The sequence below is a fragment of the Bubalus bubalis genome, chromosome 24, assembly GCF_019923935.1.
Source record: "Bubalus bubalis isolate 160015118507 breed Murrah chromosome 24, NDDB_SH_1, whole genome shotgun sequence".
NCBI classification, from domain to species: Eukaryota; Metazoa; Chordata; class Mammalia; order Artiodactyla; family Bovidae; genus Bubalus; species Bubalus bubalis.
Window position 1 is genome coordinate 6,901,494 of NC_059180.1, and position 15,367 is coordinate 6,916,860.

Sequence of the window (15,367 nt, forward strand, 5' to 3'; positions counted from 1 at the left end):
ATGTTACTTGCTTCTCTTAGAGCATTCACTGCACCCAGCCGAGTGCTGGGCATGCAGAAGTTTCTCAATATATATTCACGGGGCCAGAGTGAACTTTTTGTCTTATAGGTGAAACAGAGGACCAAACTCAACCAACCTCCTTAGTCCTGAAGCTTCTGGGATGTATTAATTCTTTCCCTAAAGCTTTTCATTCTTAAAGAATCTGCAGTTATGGAAGAGTGTTATCCCTTTCTCTCCTTGGTCCCTCTAGCTTGGGTGCCGCCCATGGCACTGGAAAAATGAGTTTAAGATAAAAAGTGAACTCTTGTTACTCTACTGCAATGCCTACAGAATAAAGCCAATTTATAGCAACGTGGAATTCCTCTGGTCTTTAAGGTCTCATTATGCAAGTGAAGGAGGGAGAGGAAGAAGACAGATGCTCACAAATTCCTGGCGGGGGGCAGGGATGACCTCATCATTTATTGGGTGTTGGAAAACAGCCCAAGGAACACAGTTCAGATTCCTTTTGGGGGAGGCACTGAACATCCCCTGATAACCCAAATTCTCCAGATCTTTTAGGCCTTGAGAAAGGGATGGAGGGCAAGATGAAGAAAGTGGTCCTCGGTCCAAGTGATGTTTCCCATTAGGGGGCCGTCCACTCGGAGATGGACTCTATGCATCCTTATTCCTAGGTGGAAACTCCAGACTTGGGAAGTGTGGAAGTCCCATTTGAAAGGCTGAGGCATGGGACTTCCCTGGTGGCCCAGTGTTAAGAATCCACCTTCCAATACAGGGGACATGGGTTTGATCCCTAGTCGAGGAATTAAGAGCCCACAAGTGTGGGGCAACTAAGCCCGTGTGCCACAACTAGAGAAGCTCATGTGCCACAAGTAAGACCTGATGCAGCCAAGGAAATTAAAAAATAAATCTGTATGCAGGTCAAGAAGCAACAGTTAGAATTGGACATGGAACAACAGACTGGTTCCAAATCGGGAAAGGAATACGTCAAGGCTGTATATTGTCACCCTGCTTATTTAACTTATATGCAGAGTACATCATGAGAAATGCTGGGCTGGATGAAGCACAAGCTGGAATCAAGATTTCTGGGGGAAATATCAATAACCTCAGATATGCAAATGACACCACCCTTATGGCAGAAAGTGAAGAACTAAAGAGCGTCTTGATGACAGTGAAAGAGGAGAGTGAAAAAGTTGGCTTAAAGCTCAACATTCAGAAAACTAAGATCATGGCATCCAGTCCCATCACTTCATGGCAAATAGATGGGGAAACAATGAAACAGAGAGAGTAGATTTAAAATCTTCTTTATTTTTTTGGGCTCCAAAATCACTACAGATGGTGACTGCAGCCCTGAAATTAAAAGACGTTTGCTCCTTGGAAGAAAAGCTATAACCAACCTAGACAGCATATTAAAAAGCAGAGACATTACTTTACCAACAAAGGTCCATCTAGTCAAAGCTATGGTTTTTCCAGTAGTCATGTATGGGTGTGAGTTGGATTATAAAGAAAGCTGAGCACCAAAGAATTTATGCTTTTGAACTATGGTGTTAGAGAAGACTCTTGAGAGTCCCTTGGACTGCAAGGAGATCCAACCAGTCCATCCTAAAGGAAATCAGTCCTGAATATTCATTGAAAGGACTGATGCTGAAGCTGAAACTTCAATACTTTGGCCACCTGATTCGAAGAACCAACTCATTGGAAAAGACCCTGATGCTGGGAAAGATCAAAGGTGGGAGGAGAAGGGGACGACAGAGGATGAGATGGTTGGATGGAATCACTGACGTGATGGACATGAGTTTGAGTAGACTCCAGAAGTTGGAGATGGACAGGGAAGCCTGGCGAGCTGCAGTCCATGGGGTCGCCAAGAGTTGAACACAATTGAGTGACTGAACTGAACTGAACTGAAATAGTAAAAAAAAAAAAAAAAAGACAAAAAGCCCAGGCAGGATTCGAGGGAATTGAGTGGATAAGGATGGGCGGTTTAGGGAAAGGGTGAAGAGGATTGGATATGAAATCTTGGGGCTTGTACTCATGAGAGTGTGGTGGTGGTGGTGGTTTAGTCGTTAAGTTGTGTCTGACTCTTGCCATCCCTTGGGCTGTAGCCCACCAAGCTCCTCTGTCCATGGGATTCTCCAGGCGAGAATACTGGAGTGGGTTGCCATTTCCTTCTCCAGAGGATCTTCCCAACCCAGGAATTGAACCCGGGTCTCCTGCATTGCAGGCAGATTCTTTACTGACTGAGCTATGAGGGAAGCCCTCAAGAAGGTACATACGGGAATTGTATACATGGATACACACTGAGATATGTAACAGGAGGGTAAGAGCCACGGAACCTGGGCTTTCCCTCCACATTTTCAACAGCATCTTCCTATTCTTCTTCTAACAACAATCCCACAGTTCTTCTATAAAATGGGTCACAGTCCACCAAGCATTTCCATACTTGATGGCTTCTCTCCAGTCCTACCTGCATTTTAGGAACTAGGAGCTTCCCACTGTTAGCAGGCTTAGAGCCAGCTTCAGGGCCTCTGCCAGCCCCTAGGATGCTGTGGGGAGAACTGGAAAAAGATGTCAACCTGGGGAGTGGGGCACAGGCTGGATTTCAGCTCCCACTGGCCCTTTGTGCTGGGTACAAGCCCCGAGGGGATAACGTGGTCCAGAAAACACCAACTTGGGGTCAGGCTGGCCTTGGGCTCAGTGTGTGATCTGGGACCCAGTTCTCACACCTGTAAAATGTGGGATTGTATCACGTCTTCCCCCAGCTCCTTCCCAGATATGATGCTTCACAAATCTGTGAGTCTAGGGACAACTTTGCACCCCATACGGAATGCCTCCTTCCTCCGAAATATCTTCTTGGCTTAGACAGCTGGCAGGTGACAGAGTCTGGAGGTAAAAATGGGAGATGATTCTGCAGACATTTGGATGCGAAACGATTTAGTTCAAAGAGCCTTGGACAAGGAGCGTGTATCTTTCCTGCCTAACTTTTTTGAGCATCAGTTTGTACCTCTGAAAGATGGGACTGGCACCACCTAATACAGACAACCATGTTGTAGGGATTAAACCACACTGCCCAGGCGAGCATGCCAGGAACAGGGTGGGTGCTCCAGAAGGTCTGCGACCTGAAGGTTTGGTTGGGAGGTTTCTAAGGAGCTTGTGTTCAGGGACCCAGGCACAAGGTCTGGCTTTCGGGGCGCAGGGTCCCGGGACCCCCAGCGGAGCAGGAACACCCTCTCCCCCGACTCGGCCTCCACTGGCGCCTCCTCGGCCCCGGACTGCCGAGGGTTAATGAGAAAGCCCCACGCCCCCTTTGACGGCGCAGAGCCCACCTCGCCGAATTTGAAAAGGCGGCCCTGAGAGGCGTGGGCGCCCCCCAGGCACTTCCAGCTCGGACCCGGGCTCCGCTCGCTCGTCGGCGCGCTCGCTCGGCTCCGGCGGGGGCCGCCGGTGCGCTCCCGACCGTCCTCCCGCCCGGGACTCCGGGTCCCCGCGGGCGGCCGCGCAAGATGAAGCTGGCTCTGCTCCTGCCCTGGGCGTGCTGCTGCCTCTGCGGGTCGGCGTTGGCCACCGGCTTCCTCTACCCCTTCCCAGCCGCGGCCCTGCAGCAGCACGCCTATCCTGACCCGGGCGCCGGCTCCCCCGGCAGCGGGTACGGGGGCCGCCGGTGAGTAGCCGGCGGGTGGGGGGGGGGTGGGGTGAGGGTGCGGGCGGCGGGCCCGGGGGACTCGGGGAAGCCCGGGTCTGGAGGCGCGCGGGGGTGGGGGCTTAGGGGCTGCAGATCATGGGGTTGGGGGTTTGGGGGCACGGGCGGCCGCGGCTGGGGACGCCGGGTGGTTGAGAACAGGGGGCCTGGGGACTCGGGGCGGTCCGGGGCTGGGGGCGCGGAGGTGGAGTCTGGGGCTTGGGAGGGTGGGATTGGGGGCTGGGGGCACAGGACGGTCGAGGACTGGGGGGTGAAGACAAGGGTGATCGCGTGCTAGGGGCACAGACTGTGGGGGCTGAGGGCGCGGGGCCTCGGGACCGGAGGTGCGGGGCTGAGACTGGGGTGGTCTCTGGCCGCGCCCACCCCTCTTCGTTTCCTTGCTCTCCGAACCTTCGCCCCTTCGGCTCCCGAATCCGAGCGGAGGCGGCTCAAACCTGCGGCGGGGGTGCGCGGAGTGGGGCGACCGTGGTTGGCTGGGGCTCGGTGGCCCAGTTCCTGCAAGTTCACCGGCTCACGTGGCTCCGCCGCGCTCACCTGCGCGGCCGCGGCTTTGTGTTGGGGAGCAGGTTCCCGCGACGCTAAGGCCTTGCATCCGGGCTCCCCACTCGCACGCCGGCCGCCAGAGACACCGGCGGGGCGACTCCATCCGGCCTTTGGGGCTGGGCCCGCGGAGCAGCCTGGGCTGCGGCTCCCCAGCCACCGGGGAACGGGGACCCGGCTCGGATCGCAAGAGTCCGCGGCGGCCTGGGAGAGGGAGCTGGGTCCCCGAGCCCGCGGTGCCGGAACCCACCCGCGGCCACCTCCTCTGCCGGCAGGTGGCGCGCTGGCCACCCCAGGACGGTTCGGGCAGCGTCTCCTCAATCCGTGATTGAATCCCCCCAGAAAACGCGTGAGCCCGCGAGTAGAAGTTGCCAAGTCCTTTCGTTTGCGCAACTCGCCGGAATTTAGCCTTTCCCATTTAATAGTAATTACGACTCACACAGCTGTGTTACCGTTCTTGAATACATCCTGCGTTGGTGCCACCCGTCTCTTTTGATCCTAAAACCACCCCAGGGTTAGCGATTAGAGTATAATATTGTCTTTTCTTTAACCGAGGGAACATGGGCTCCGAGAGAGGTCCCCACGTTCAGTGGCAACTCAGGACTCACCTCCTGTCTTCTTTCTCCAAATCCTGTGCTTTCTAGGGTACCACGGGGCTTATTGTTTACGGAGCAAGGCAAGAAGCGACAGGTCCCGGTTCTTTTGTCCTCCCTGGTGTTTACCAAGCCTGGCAGGGCGACCAAGGTGAATTCCTACAGTGCCTTGTATTGAGGAGACCGGGATGCTTTGTGTCGGTACACTGCATAGCTGGTTCAAGCGGTTCTCAGAAGAGCATAAAAAAGTACTTCTGGAAAATTTTGCATGCAATTTTATTTCCTTCATTTTGTTTGGAAATGCTCCCCCAAGGCTTCTATTAGTATTATTCTCCAAACACCCAGAGTAGTGTGGAAATGCACACTTCCATAGGAGAATATTTTAAAAACTAAGTTTTTCAAGTTGAAAAATGATATGTTTAAGATCTCTCACTTATTAAAAATTCAATCTATATGTAGATGTGTATATATATATATATATGTATATAGTTGGTAATAATAATACTATGTGTGCTCAGTCATGTCTGACTCTTTGTGACTCCATGGACTGTAGCCTATCAGGCTCCTCTGTCCATGGGATTTTTTCAGGCAAGAATACTGGAGTGGGTTGCCATTTCCTCCTCCAGGGGATTTTCCCGACCCAGGGATTGAACCCACTTCTCCTGTGTCTCCTGCTTTGGCAGGTGGATCCTTTACCACTGTGTGACCTGGGCAGCGCATATCAAGTTGGTAGGAAACCATTTTTGGCAGTTTCCCATATGGAGAGACCTGGGCTTGACCAGGTCAGAAGAGAGAGTGAAAGAGAACTCCCATTCCCTCCACCCTTGCCCCCGCTCCATCTGCTTGTGTCTTGTTTGCATATTTTACAAGGAGCATATACCCATGTATTACTTTTGTAGTTCAAAAGTGTGTGTGTGTGTGTGTGTGTGTGTATTGGGGGTGGGGAGGGGAGGTGTAAAAGGCTCCTGTAGCCTGGACTGTGCATGCTGAGAGGGACCAGATGGGAACTCCATGCAGGGAGCCAGTGAATGGGGGATGCGGGTTCTGGTGTTTGGTAGATTAGAACTCGGGGACTTCCAGAGATAATTTGGAAAGGATGGTTTTGGCACCAATAAAAAGAGTCCCAAACAAATGTCATCTCATGGAACTCTTTCCACCAGGATGGGAGCAGGGAGAAGGTGTATTACATTCAGGGAGGAACTGGATGAATGGGTGGAAAGTGGGTTTCCAAATGGGATACTGGGAGGTGTTAAGGAGGCTTGGGGCAGGTTGAGATAGTTGCTTTGGAGCCTGGCTGAGCCCTTCCACCCAAAGGCCTGCGTGGGCACTGCAGGCACTAGATTCGGGTCTGGGCGAGTTGTGGGCTGGTGTCACACGTTCCTGAGTCTGATTCACTCCAGAAGCAGAAGGCTTGGGGACAGCGCTTGGCACTGGGCTCTTCACAGCGTTGGCCTCTGCTTGGCTCCATACGTATGTTTACAGTGGCTTGGTTTCAGTTGATGGGCAGAGTGACAGCGCTGTTTCTTGACAAATGGTCTTCTCTTATTTCACGGTTATTGGTCCTGTGTTCTCTTTTCTCTGTGTGTGTATGTGCCTGTGCCTGCCCTCCTGGACTGGGCATCTGGGTCTGACATGTTCTGGGTGCATCTTGCTTTTTATGCAGCGGTGCTCTGCTCTGGTCACCTCCATCACAAGCCCAGCGTGGGCCCCCTGATGAAGCTATTTTGGCAGAAAGAAGAGGACATCAATTCCTTAGAGACCCACTTCCAGTAAAATCTTGCAGCCCTGTGTTTGGGCCACTAATGACTTTTGTCAGCCACAAAGGGTTCAGATGCCAAGTAAAAGCTAAGGGGAAATGTAACATTAATTGACCGGGAGGCTTGCATAAGGATGGAGCCCCCAGCTCCACATTCTAGTCCTTCCATTGGATCTGAATAAGGCTAACACATTGGTGAAGCTCTTTGAGGTGAAAATGAAAGTCGCTCAGTCATGTCTCCCTCTTTGTGACCCCAAGGGCTATACAGTTCAAGAATTCTCCAGGCCAGGATACTGGAGTGGGTACCTGTTCCCTTCTCCAGGGTATCTTCCCAACTCAGGGATTGAACCCAGGTCTCTGGCTCGGCAGGTGGTTTCTTTACTCTGTGAGCCATCAGCATGTGTATTTCAGTCTTCTTCTTGCCTCCCTCCCCCGATCATTCCCTCCCTCCCTTTCACAGATGGTGATTAGACGTCGCATCTGTTATCACCTGCTCATCTCTGTATCCAACTCTAAAGGGTCCAACACAGCAGTGAGTGATCAGAGCATGAGGACTGAAAACCAGAGAAAGGGCCCCTCCACCCCATTCTGGGTGCACAGTTCTCAGCTGGGGAGGGAGAGGTTTTAATTTGAATAAGAGTTTTAATATTAATTCTTGGAGTGAGAAGGTTCTGCTAAGAGAAACCAGAAGAGTGGTGAAGATCTGCCCAGATTTTAAGCAGAGGAAGGAATGAATACACCCACAGGGTGGGATCATGGGCAGGGGTGAGGGACAGAGTTGCTTTTGCTTCTGCTCTGGAGAATGGCTTGCATTCTATAAACCTGTTCCTCCTGTACAGGGTGTGAGGCTTGAGGACAAAGGGAGACCACGTGCTGCAGGGCTGAATGTTTACAGGTTATACAGTAAGCTAATGGATGGTTAAATAAGTAGGTCTGATCTTCCAACCTTGATGAGTAATTGCTCTGTGTGTGGCAGTCCATGGGGTCAGAGAGGGTTGGACAGGACTGAGAGACAGAACCTCTTCTTTGTTGTTGTTATTTAGTCACTAAGTCATATCCAACTGTTTTCGAGGTCATGGATTGCAGCACGCCAGGCTCCTCTGTCTTCCACTGTCTCCCGGAGTTTGCTCAAATTCATGTCCATTGAGTTAGTGATGCTTTCTAACCGGCTCATGCTTTGCCACACCCTTCTCCTTTGGGTTCAGTCTTTCTCAGGATCAGGATCTTTTCTAATGAGTCGACTCTTCACATCAGGTGGTCAAAGTATTGGAGCTTCAACTTCAGCAACAGTCTTTCCAATGAATATTCAGGGTTAATTTCCTTTAGGATTGACCTGTTTGATTCCATTGCTGTCCAAGGGACTCTCAAGAGTCTTCTCCAGCACCACAACTCAAAAGCATCAATGCTAGCAAGGCCTAGTTTCTTCAAAATGAATTGAGAAGAAAAGAGAGAGGAGGAAGTGGGAACCTGTAGACAGCGGTATTCTGGTGGAGGTTTAAAACCCAACTCTCCAGGAGAAAAAAAAGTCATGTCCACCAGTACTAGTCAGCTTGGGCTGCCTTATCAAAATGCCATAGACTGAGTGGCTTAGACTCTAGACATTTATTTCTCAGATCTGGAGGCTGGGAAGTCCAAGATCAAGGTGCCGATTCAATTCCCGATAAGGACTATCTTTTTGGCTTGCGGACAGCCGACTCTGGGGTCTACACATGGGAAGGGAGAGTGAGAGAGGACACTCTAATCTCTCTTCCTCTTCTTATAAGGACACCATTCCCATCATGGGGACCCGACCCTCATGACCTCATCTAAATCTTCATCTTCATAATTACCTTCCAAAGGCCCCATCTCTAAATGCCATCACACCGAAAGTTAGGGTTTCAATATATGAATTGGGGGGGTGGAGGGAACATGAATATTCAATCCATAACACATGATCTAACAAGATCCACCAGACCAACTATGAAGCATTCTTGCCCTCCCCCACTCTCCCAAATAAAAGATCCTAAATCTAATCAAACTTTCACACCTAATCTCTAATATAGATGAGATACAGGGGATAGTGGATCAAATTATTTACACCACTTGGGAGTAGCCAGCCAAATCTAGAACTTGGGATCCTACAGGACAACTGGCCTTCTTCACCAAGTTAATGGCAGAAGGGGAAAAGCCTTCTTTTAAAAAAGAGGATGATTTTTGTCACTGCCTCCTGTTAGAACCGGACATGGAACAACTGACTGGTTCAAAACTGCAAAAGGAGTATATTGTCAGCCTCCTTATTTAACTTATATGCAGAGTACATCATGCCAAATGCTGGGCTGGATGAATCACAAGCTGGAATCGAGATTGCCAGGAGAAATATCAACTTCACATAGGCAAATGATCCCACTCTAATGGAAGAAAGTGAAGAGGAACTAAAGAGTCTCTTGATGACTGTGAAAGAGGAGAGTGAAAAAGCTGATTTGAAACTCAACATTAAAAAAACTAAGATCATGGCATTCGGTCCCATTACTTCATGACAAACAGAAGGGGGGAAAAGTGGAAGCAGTGAAAGATTTTATTTTCTTGGGCTTCAAAATCACTGCAGATGGTGACTGCAGCCATGAAATTAGAAGATGTTTGCTCCTTGGAGGAAAAGCTATGACAAACCTAGACAGCATATTAAAAGGCAGAGACATCACTTTGTTGACAAAAGCCCATCTAGTCAAAGCTGTGGTTTTTCCAGTAGTCATGTACGGATATGAGAGTTGGTCCATAAAAAAGGCTGAATGCCGAAGAATTGATGCTTTTGAGTTGTGGTGCTGGAGAAGACTCTTGCTCTCGGGGGGCTGTGGGCTCTGGGGGTCATATCCCCTCAGCCCCATGGTCTCCTTGCCCTGTGGGGTGGGATGTGGCCAGAAGGGGCCAGATTGGGGCCGCAATAGCTTACTGCCTAGGATGGGACTTCTCTTGCCCAGGTTTAAGGCAGTTTTGGGGGGATGTGGAGTGAGTCTTGGGGATGGAGCAAGGATGCGTGTACCCCAAATCCTCAAAAGTTGGATGGCCTTTCCCCAGAAGACCATGGCCACAAAAGTTCACAGTGACTGAGCTAAGCCATCTGTGTCCAGATGTTCCCGGTCTCCTGTTAGACTGTGAGGACCACAGGGGACATCACCTGCCTGTTGGGGGCCTGGCCCATGGTCAGGAATAGAGTTGGTCCCTGCCAGTTGTGTGGAGTGAACCAGATTGTATCCAACAAGGACCCACTGAGGCTGTGAATTCAGAGTGGATGCAGGTCCTGCTGGGGGTCACTTTGCAGACGAGTGGCATGGGACACGCAGTAGCTGGGGATGAAGAGATCCCTTCCAGAGATGACGGGGAGCTTCAGGGAAGGAGGGTCCAAGGTGGATCACAGGGATTTTGTTCTGGCTCCTTTAGAAACACATCTGTATTCTGGCCTGACCTTCAGAGCTTTTACCGATTTTCACACTGTTCTAAGAAGTGACAGGATGGAGTTCAGAACTTGCGACTGCTTTTGGTTTTCCATTTAGAAACTCTCTGGCCAGTCAAGATTTTGGAAAGGGTCTGATCCCTGATATGCCGACAGTGCTGGACCTGGGCTATTTCTTCCTTCTTCCTCCGGGCCTCCCACCTGCCTCCCTCCGCCCGGCTTCCCAGGCAGGGCCCCTGGACCCGTGCAGGGGCCAAGATGCAGCGCTCAGCAGGGTCCACACTTGCAATTCAGTGCTTTGTCTCCCAGTAGTGTCTCCCACTTCTCAATACTCATAGCCTTGAATGAGTGCTCTGTAAGGGAAGTCTGATGGGACCGTGACACACCAGGGCCTTGATCCTTAGCGTTGACCATGACCCACCTCTCAACACCTCCCACCACCTCCCTGGTGTTTGTTCTCCGCTACTCACTCCCCACCCTCTGGCACCCCAGGTCCATCTGGCCTCCCCCTCTCCACCCCTGCCCAGTGACCACTGCCACCCTCTGCCTCTGGCTGGAGCCTGGATGTGCGCTCCGAGAGGAATGGGATTGGGTGCGTGCGCCCTGTGGCACCCTGGAGTGGGGCATGGCAGCTGTAGTCCCTGCCCTGGACTGGCAGTGCCATAGTGTGCTCAGTGGGTGACTCAGCAGGGCAGAGCCTCTGGCCACCCTGATCCTGGCATGTCCTGGGGAGAGACAGTAATACCCTGGAAGGGTGCCCATCTGCCTTATTATGATGGGCCCTTGGGAGGGGGAGATGCCTGGTTTGATTTCCCTGCCCCTGACCTGAGCGATGCTACAGCCCACTGGCCAGCGGGAAGGGTGGCGTGAGTGTGCACTTACACCCCGTGGAGTTGCAGGGAGGGGTCTGCCCTTGCTAACCACGAGGATCTCTGTGCATAAAGGAACACATGCGAAACACTAAGCAAATGACAGGTTGAGAAGGAGAGAGACAGATACTACCTTTACTGATCCAGCTTTTTGAATGAGGGGTCCCGTAACTTCAGTTTGCACTGTGTCCCACAGATTATTTAGCTGGTCTTCGATACAGCATCCCCTAAACAGCAGGGCACCGAATGGCTCATCAGGATGAACTGGGGAGACTGAAGAATTGGATAACCAGACCCGTGCAGACTCAGGAAGTCTAAGGCCTGGAGAGCTGTATCTAATGGCCTCCCCAAGTGTTTTTTTTTTTTTTTTTTCTTTTCTTTGATGCAGCCAGGTTTGAGGAGCACTGCATGGAGAACAGAGTTTTTTTTGAGATTCTTTCATCATGACCCATAGTAGGAAATACCTTTTATATGGTGCGTGAGTCTGTGCGTGTGCACTTACACACGCACACACACACACACTCACCCTTGAAATAAGTTTCACAAAATCGTGCTTACTATTACTATATGTGATCCTTTCTTTTTTATTGTATTCTATCTAGTTCATAAAAAAATGCTTGCCAAGACTCAGAAAATTGATTCCACAGCCCCTCTGACTTAGGACCTGCAATGAGAGACCCCTTGCTCTGGGGAAATGCAGGGGTCTTTTGGCTTCCCACCCACCCTCTTCCCAGTTCCTGTGCCTCATCCTCTAGGCTCATCTCTGACTCTGAAGTCTCTTTCTTGTTTCTGCTGAGCTGAGGCGCTTGTCCTGTCCACTCCCTACCCCATATCCTGGCTCCACCCTCTTCTAGGGCGGTCACAAACCCCCCTCCTTCAGGAAGTCTTCCAGGATTGCTCTGTTCCCTCTCTTTGGGCGGTTTCCTGTGCCTCCTGTATCTGTGGTTGCCTGTGGGCTTTGTACCAAGAACTCACTTCCCGTTCTCCTTTCCTGAAGATAGAATCATTTCTCTTACTGTTTCCTCCCGAGCATGGCTCTGACTGGTCGTGAGCCACCTGTGCCCTGAGCCCGGGCTGTCTGCCCCTGGCCCACGTGAGCTTATCCAAGCTGGGAGTTTAATCACCCAGCCTTCTCAGTCCATGGTCGGGGTCTGTCAGCAGGCTGGAGCTGGGGGCTGAGCCTTGGGGGCAGGGGCTCTCTGCCCTGAGCCTTGTATGGGAGAGGCTCTCTGCTGATTCCACAGGAGTGAGTGGATGGTCCTTTCTGCCTGCTCATGGGCCTCGTCCCTGCCACTGGACCCACGATGCCTGGAGCCTTACCTTCAAACAGTTACTAACAAGCACCCGCTGCATGCTTAGTGCCGGGGTAGTGAGATGACTGCTGATTGAGACTTAGCCTCTGGCCTTGATGAGTTCAGAGGCTGGCTGGGGAAGCCCCCAGAGCAAGCAGTGGAACTTGCTGTCACACAGATGTGTGCGAAGTGGGTCAGGTAGGCAAGGGGCATATGAGCAAGTACCCGTTTAGGGAAGCTAGGTGTATGGGTGTTTGGGCATCTTTATGTCTAAGTTTTCTCCTCTGTAAAATGGGGGTGATCTACTTTGTAAGGTTGTTGTAGGCTTAGATGAGTGAAAATTAAAAGTGCTTTGAGAAATATGTCATACACATTCTGTTCATGCTTGTGAAGTGTAGTGTGCTAACCTTGCAAAGAGTGCCAAGAAGTGGGGGTTTCACAAACCTAGGAGGCCATAGAATCCTTTGGCTGGGATGGTGTTCCAGACTCTGCTTGTGTGTGTGCTCAGTCATGTCTGACTCTTTGCCATCCCATGGACTGTGGCCCACCAGGTTCCTCTGTCCATGGGATTTCCCAGGCAAGAATACCTGAGTGGGTTGCCATGCCCTCCTCCAGGGGATCTTCCCCAACCAGGGATTGAACCCGTGTCTCCTGCAATGCAGTTGGATTCTTAACTACTTGAGTCATCGGGGAAGCCCATTCCAGACTCCACACCTTGGGAGACGCTGGCCTGGTGGACCAAGGCTACATGCCAAGGTCTTTTGAGAAGAGTCACCTTTGAAGTGGGTCCTGTAGGGTGAGCGGAGGTGTTCTCTGCAGTGACTGGGAAGGGCGTTTCAGGCAACAAAGCAGCTACCTGAGGGCTGGGAGTGTGGGGCATGTGGGGCCTTTTGGAATCTGAGGGCGAAGCCTCTTTTCTTCCACCCTAAGGAACCTGGGCTTTGTAACAAGACTTGGTCACAGTGGGTCCCATGCCAGCTTTACTGGCGTGGAGGAGACGGGACAGAAGAAAGAGAGCCAGAGGAGAGGAGCAGCTAATGAACCATGTCAGGAACCCCGAAACAGGGCTGGGGCAGTAGAGATGCAGTTGAGACAGGAGTGCTGAGAGTCTGTGCGGCTGGCAGCATGGAGCCCCTCGGTGGACGGAGGACCAGCGGGAGCAGATTGTAGCCTCGAGCTCCTGGGCTTGCCCAGAGCCCGAGGGAGGCCGGTAGCTGGCTCTTTGGCTCCCCGGAACCTGGCAGAGGCTCCACGGTGTATTCTCAGCTTTGAAAAGCAACACGGCATGGTGTTCACACACCTTGTGTTTTTGTCAAATACTTGTATTTTTAATATCAAGGGCAGGCTTGTGCGTGTCAGGTGTTCCACGGTTGCTTTTTGAGCAAGTGAATGAACAAGTGGCTTGATCGCCGACCTCTGGGAAGCTGAGGGGGTGGCCTCTGCCCCCATGCAGCTCTGCCATTCTAAGAGGTCCTGGCGTGAGGTCCTTGTCTGTGCTTTGCCCCCACCGACCAGCTCTAGAAGCTGTGTTTAGGGGGGCCACAAAGTTCACCCTGCTTTAGGGGGTCCTGCTTCTTCCTTTGAAGTAGGAAAGTGAAAAGGTGAAAGCGTTAGTCACTCAGTTGTGTCCAATTCTTTGCGATCTCAGGGACAGTAGCCCGCCAGGATCCTCTGTCCATGGGATTCTCCAGGCAAGAATATTGGAATGGGTTGCCAGTCTCTTCTCCAGGGAATCTTCTCAACCCAGGGATCCAACCTGGGTCTCCTGCATTGCAGGCAGATTCTTTACCATCTGAGCCAGCTTTAAAGTAGGAGTGGGTGGAAATCACACAGAATGGGCTGAATGTGAATATCTGGTAAGGCTTTCCCCTCAGGCCCCCGGATTTTCTGCATCTCCTTGCCCTTCATCTCGCTGTCCCCTCTGCCCCCTGCACCCCCCACCCCAGCCCCCCACCCCGCCAGCCTCTCTGTTATTTTAAAATCCATTCCCAGAGAAACAATTCCTATGGCAATAAGAACACGATTCCAGGCTTCTCTTGGCTTGAGCTGGTCCGACACTTCATTGCTGCTTCGAGTGTGCAAGCTGGACTCGGACCAACTCTGCCTGGGGCGGGGGAATCGAGTAACAATAACTAATTGTTAGAGGATTTTCGGGAATCCTGCAGCGGATCCTTGGGTAGGAGACACACAGAACACGGTTCTCATCTCTGAAGAATCAGGGGGTCCCCAGCCTCCTTGCCTGGTTCTTACTTGCCCTGCCTCCCAGAAACATCCCAGGGTCAAAATGGTTCTTTGGTGGCCTGGACGAGACCACCTTGAGAGGAGCTGGATCCAGTCCAGGTTAATTCTGTAACACTCGGGTGAGAGACAGGGGGGCCCCCTCCTCCTGGGCCTCCATCTGCCCCACCCCTAGCCACCTCCAGAGTGATGGGTGGGAAGGTCAGAGCTGGCCACGCTGACTGCTGGCCTCTGCCAGCTCCCCTGCCGCCCGTAGTGACGTTGCCAAGCTTGTTCCGTCAGGTGTTAATGGAAGTTATGAGAAGCAGCCTGGGAAGTGCTCGTGAACCAAGCTTGAGAGTTTCCTTCAGAATGAGGGAGGGCGTGAAGAGCAGGCTCTGAAGCCAGGCAGCCTGGCTCTGAATTCCGGCTCTGGGTGGCTCTGACCGAGTCATCTGACCTCTCTGTGCCTCAGTCTCCATATCTGTAAAATGGGCACAATCGCAGTGTTTCCCTCCTCAGGTCATTCTGGGGCTTCAGTGAGTTTATATTCACAAAGGGCTTGGAACAATATCTAGTAAACACTCTGTGCAGCCCCATGAAGTGATAAAGGCTTTCCCAGAGTGGGCAGTGGGCTGCTGGGCCTTGCAGAGGTTGGGAAGAAGCAGGGGTTTGCAGACATCTATGGCCACCAGATCCTTTTTTGGGGAGCATGTTGTTTGGGTGGGGTCCCAGATGCTATGCTCTGGGGAAGGCTGGCCTAGTGGGTCAAGGTTAAATGCCTCAGTGGTTATGGCAGCTTCCACCTTTTGCAGAGAACCTCTTTCTGGGAGTCATTTGCAACCTCACCCTGCAGTTGCCCCTACTGGTGCTGTATGGGAGCCAGAGAAATACAGAAGGGAGAGGCCAGTTGGTTTTTCTGAATCCCTTAGACCCCGCTCAGGTCTTCACGACCAAGAGTGAAGGATGGGGGCCTATC

At 51.8% G+C, this 15,367-nt stretch overlaps 1 protein-coding gene across 2 annotated transcripts in view; it reads left to right on the forward strand.

Annotated features, from left to right (window-relative positions):
* Window positions 1-3,306: 3,306 nt before the first annotated feature.
* The window catches only part of COL26A1 (collagen type XXVI alpha 1 chain), a 161,010-nt gene continuing 148,949 nt past the window's right edge, over window positions 3,307-15,367 (forward strand). The window contains exon 1 of one of the 2 annotated variants that reach the window (XM_006045409.4): window positions 3,307-3,655. In XM_006045409.4, coding sequence (XP_006045471.2) covers window positions 3,498-3,655 — 158 coding nt within the window. In that variant the 5' untranslated portion in view covers window positions 3,307-3,497. The remainder of the gene's footprint in view (window positions 3,656-15,367) is intronic. The other variant, XM_006045410.4, reaches the window with a different exon arrangement.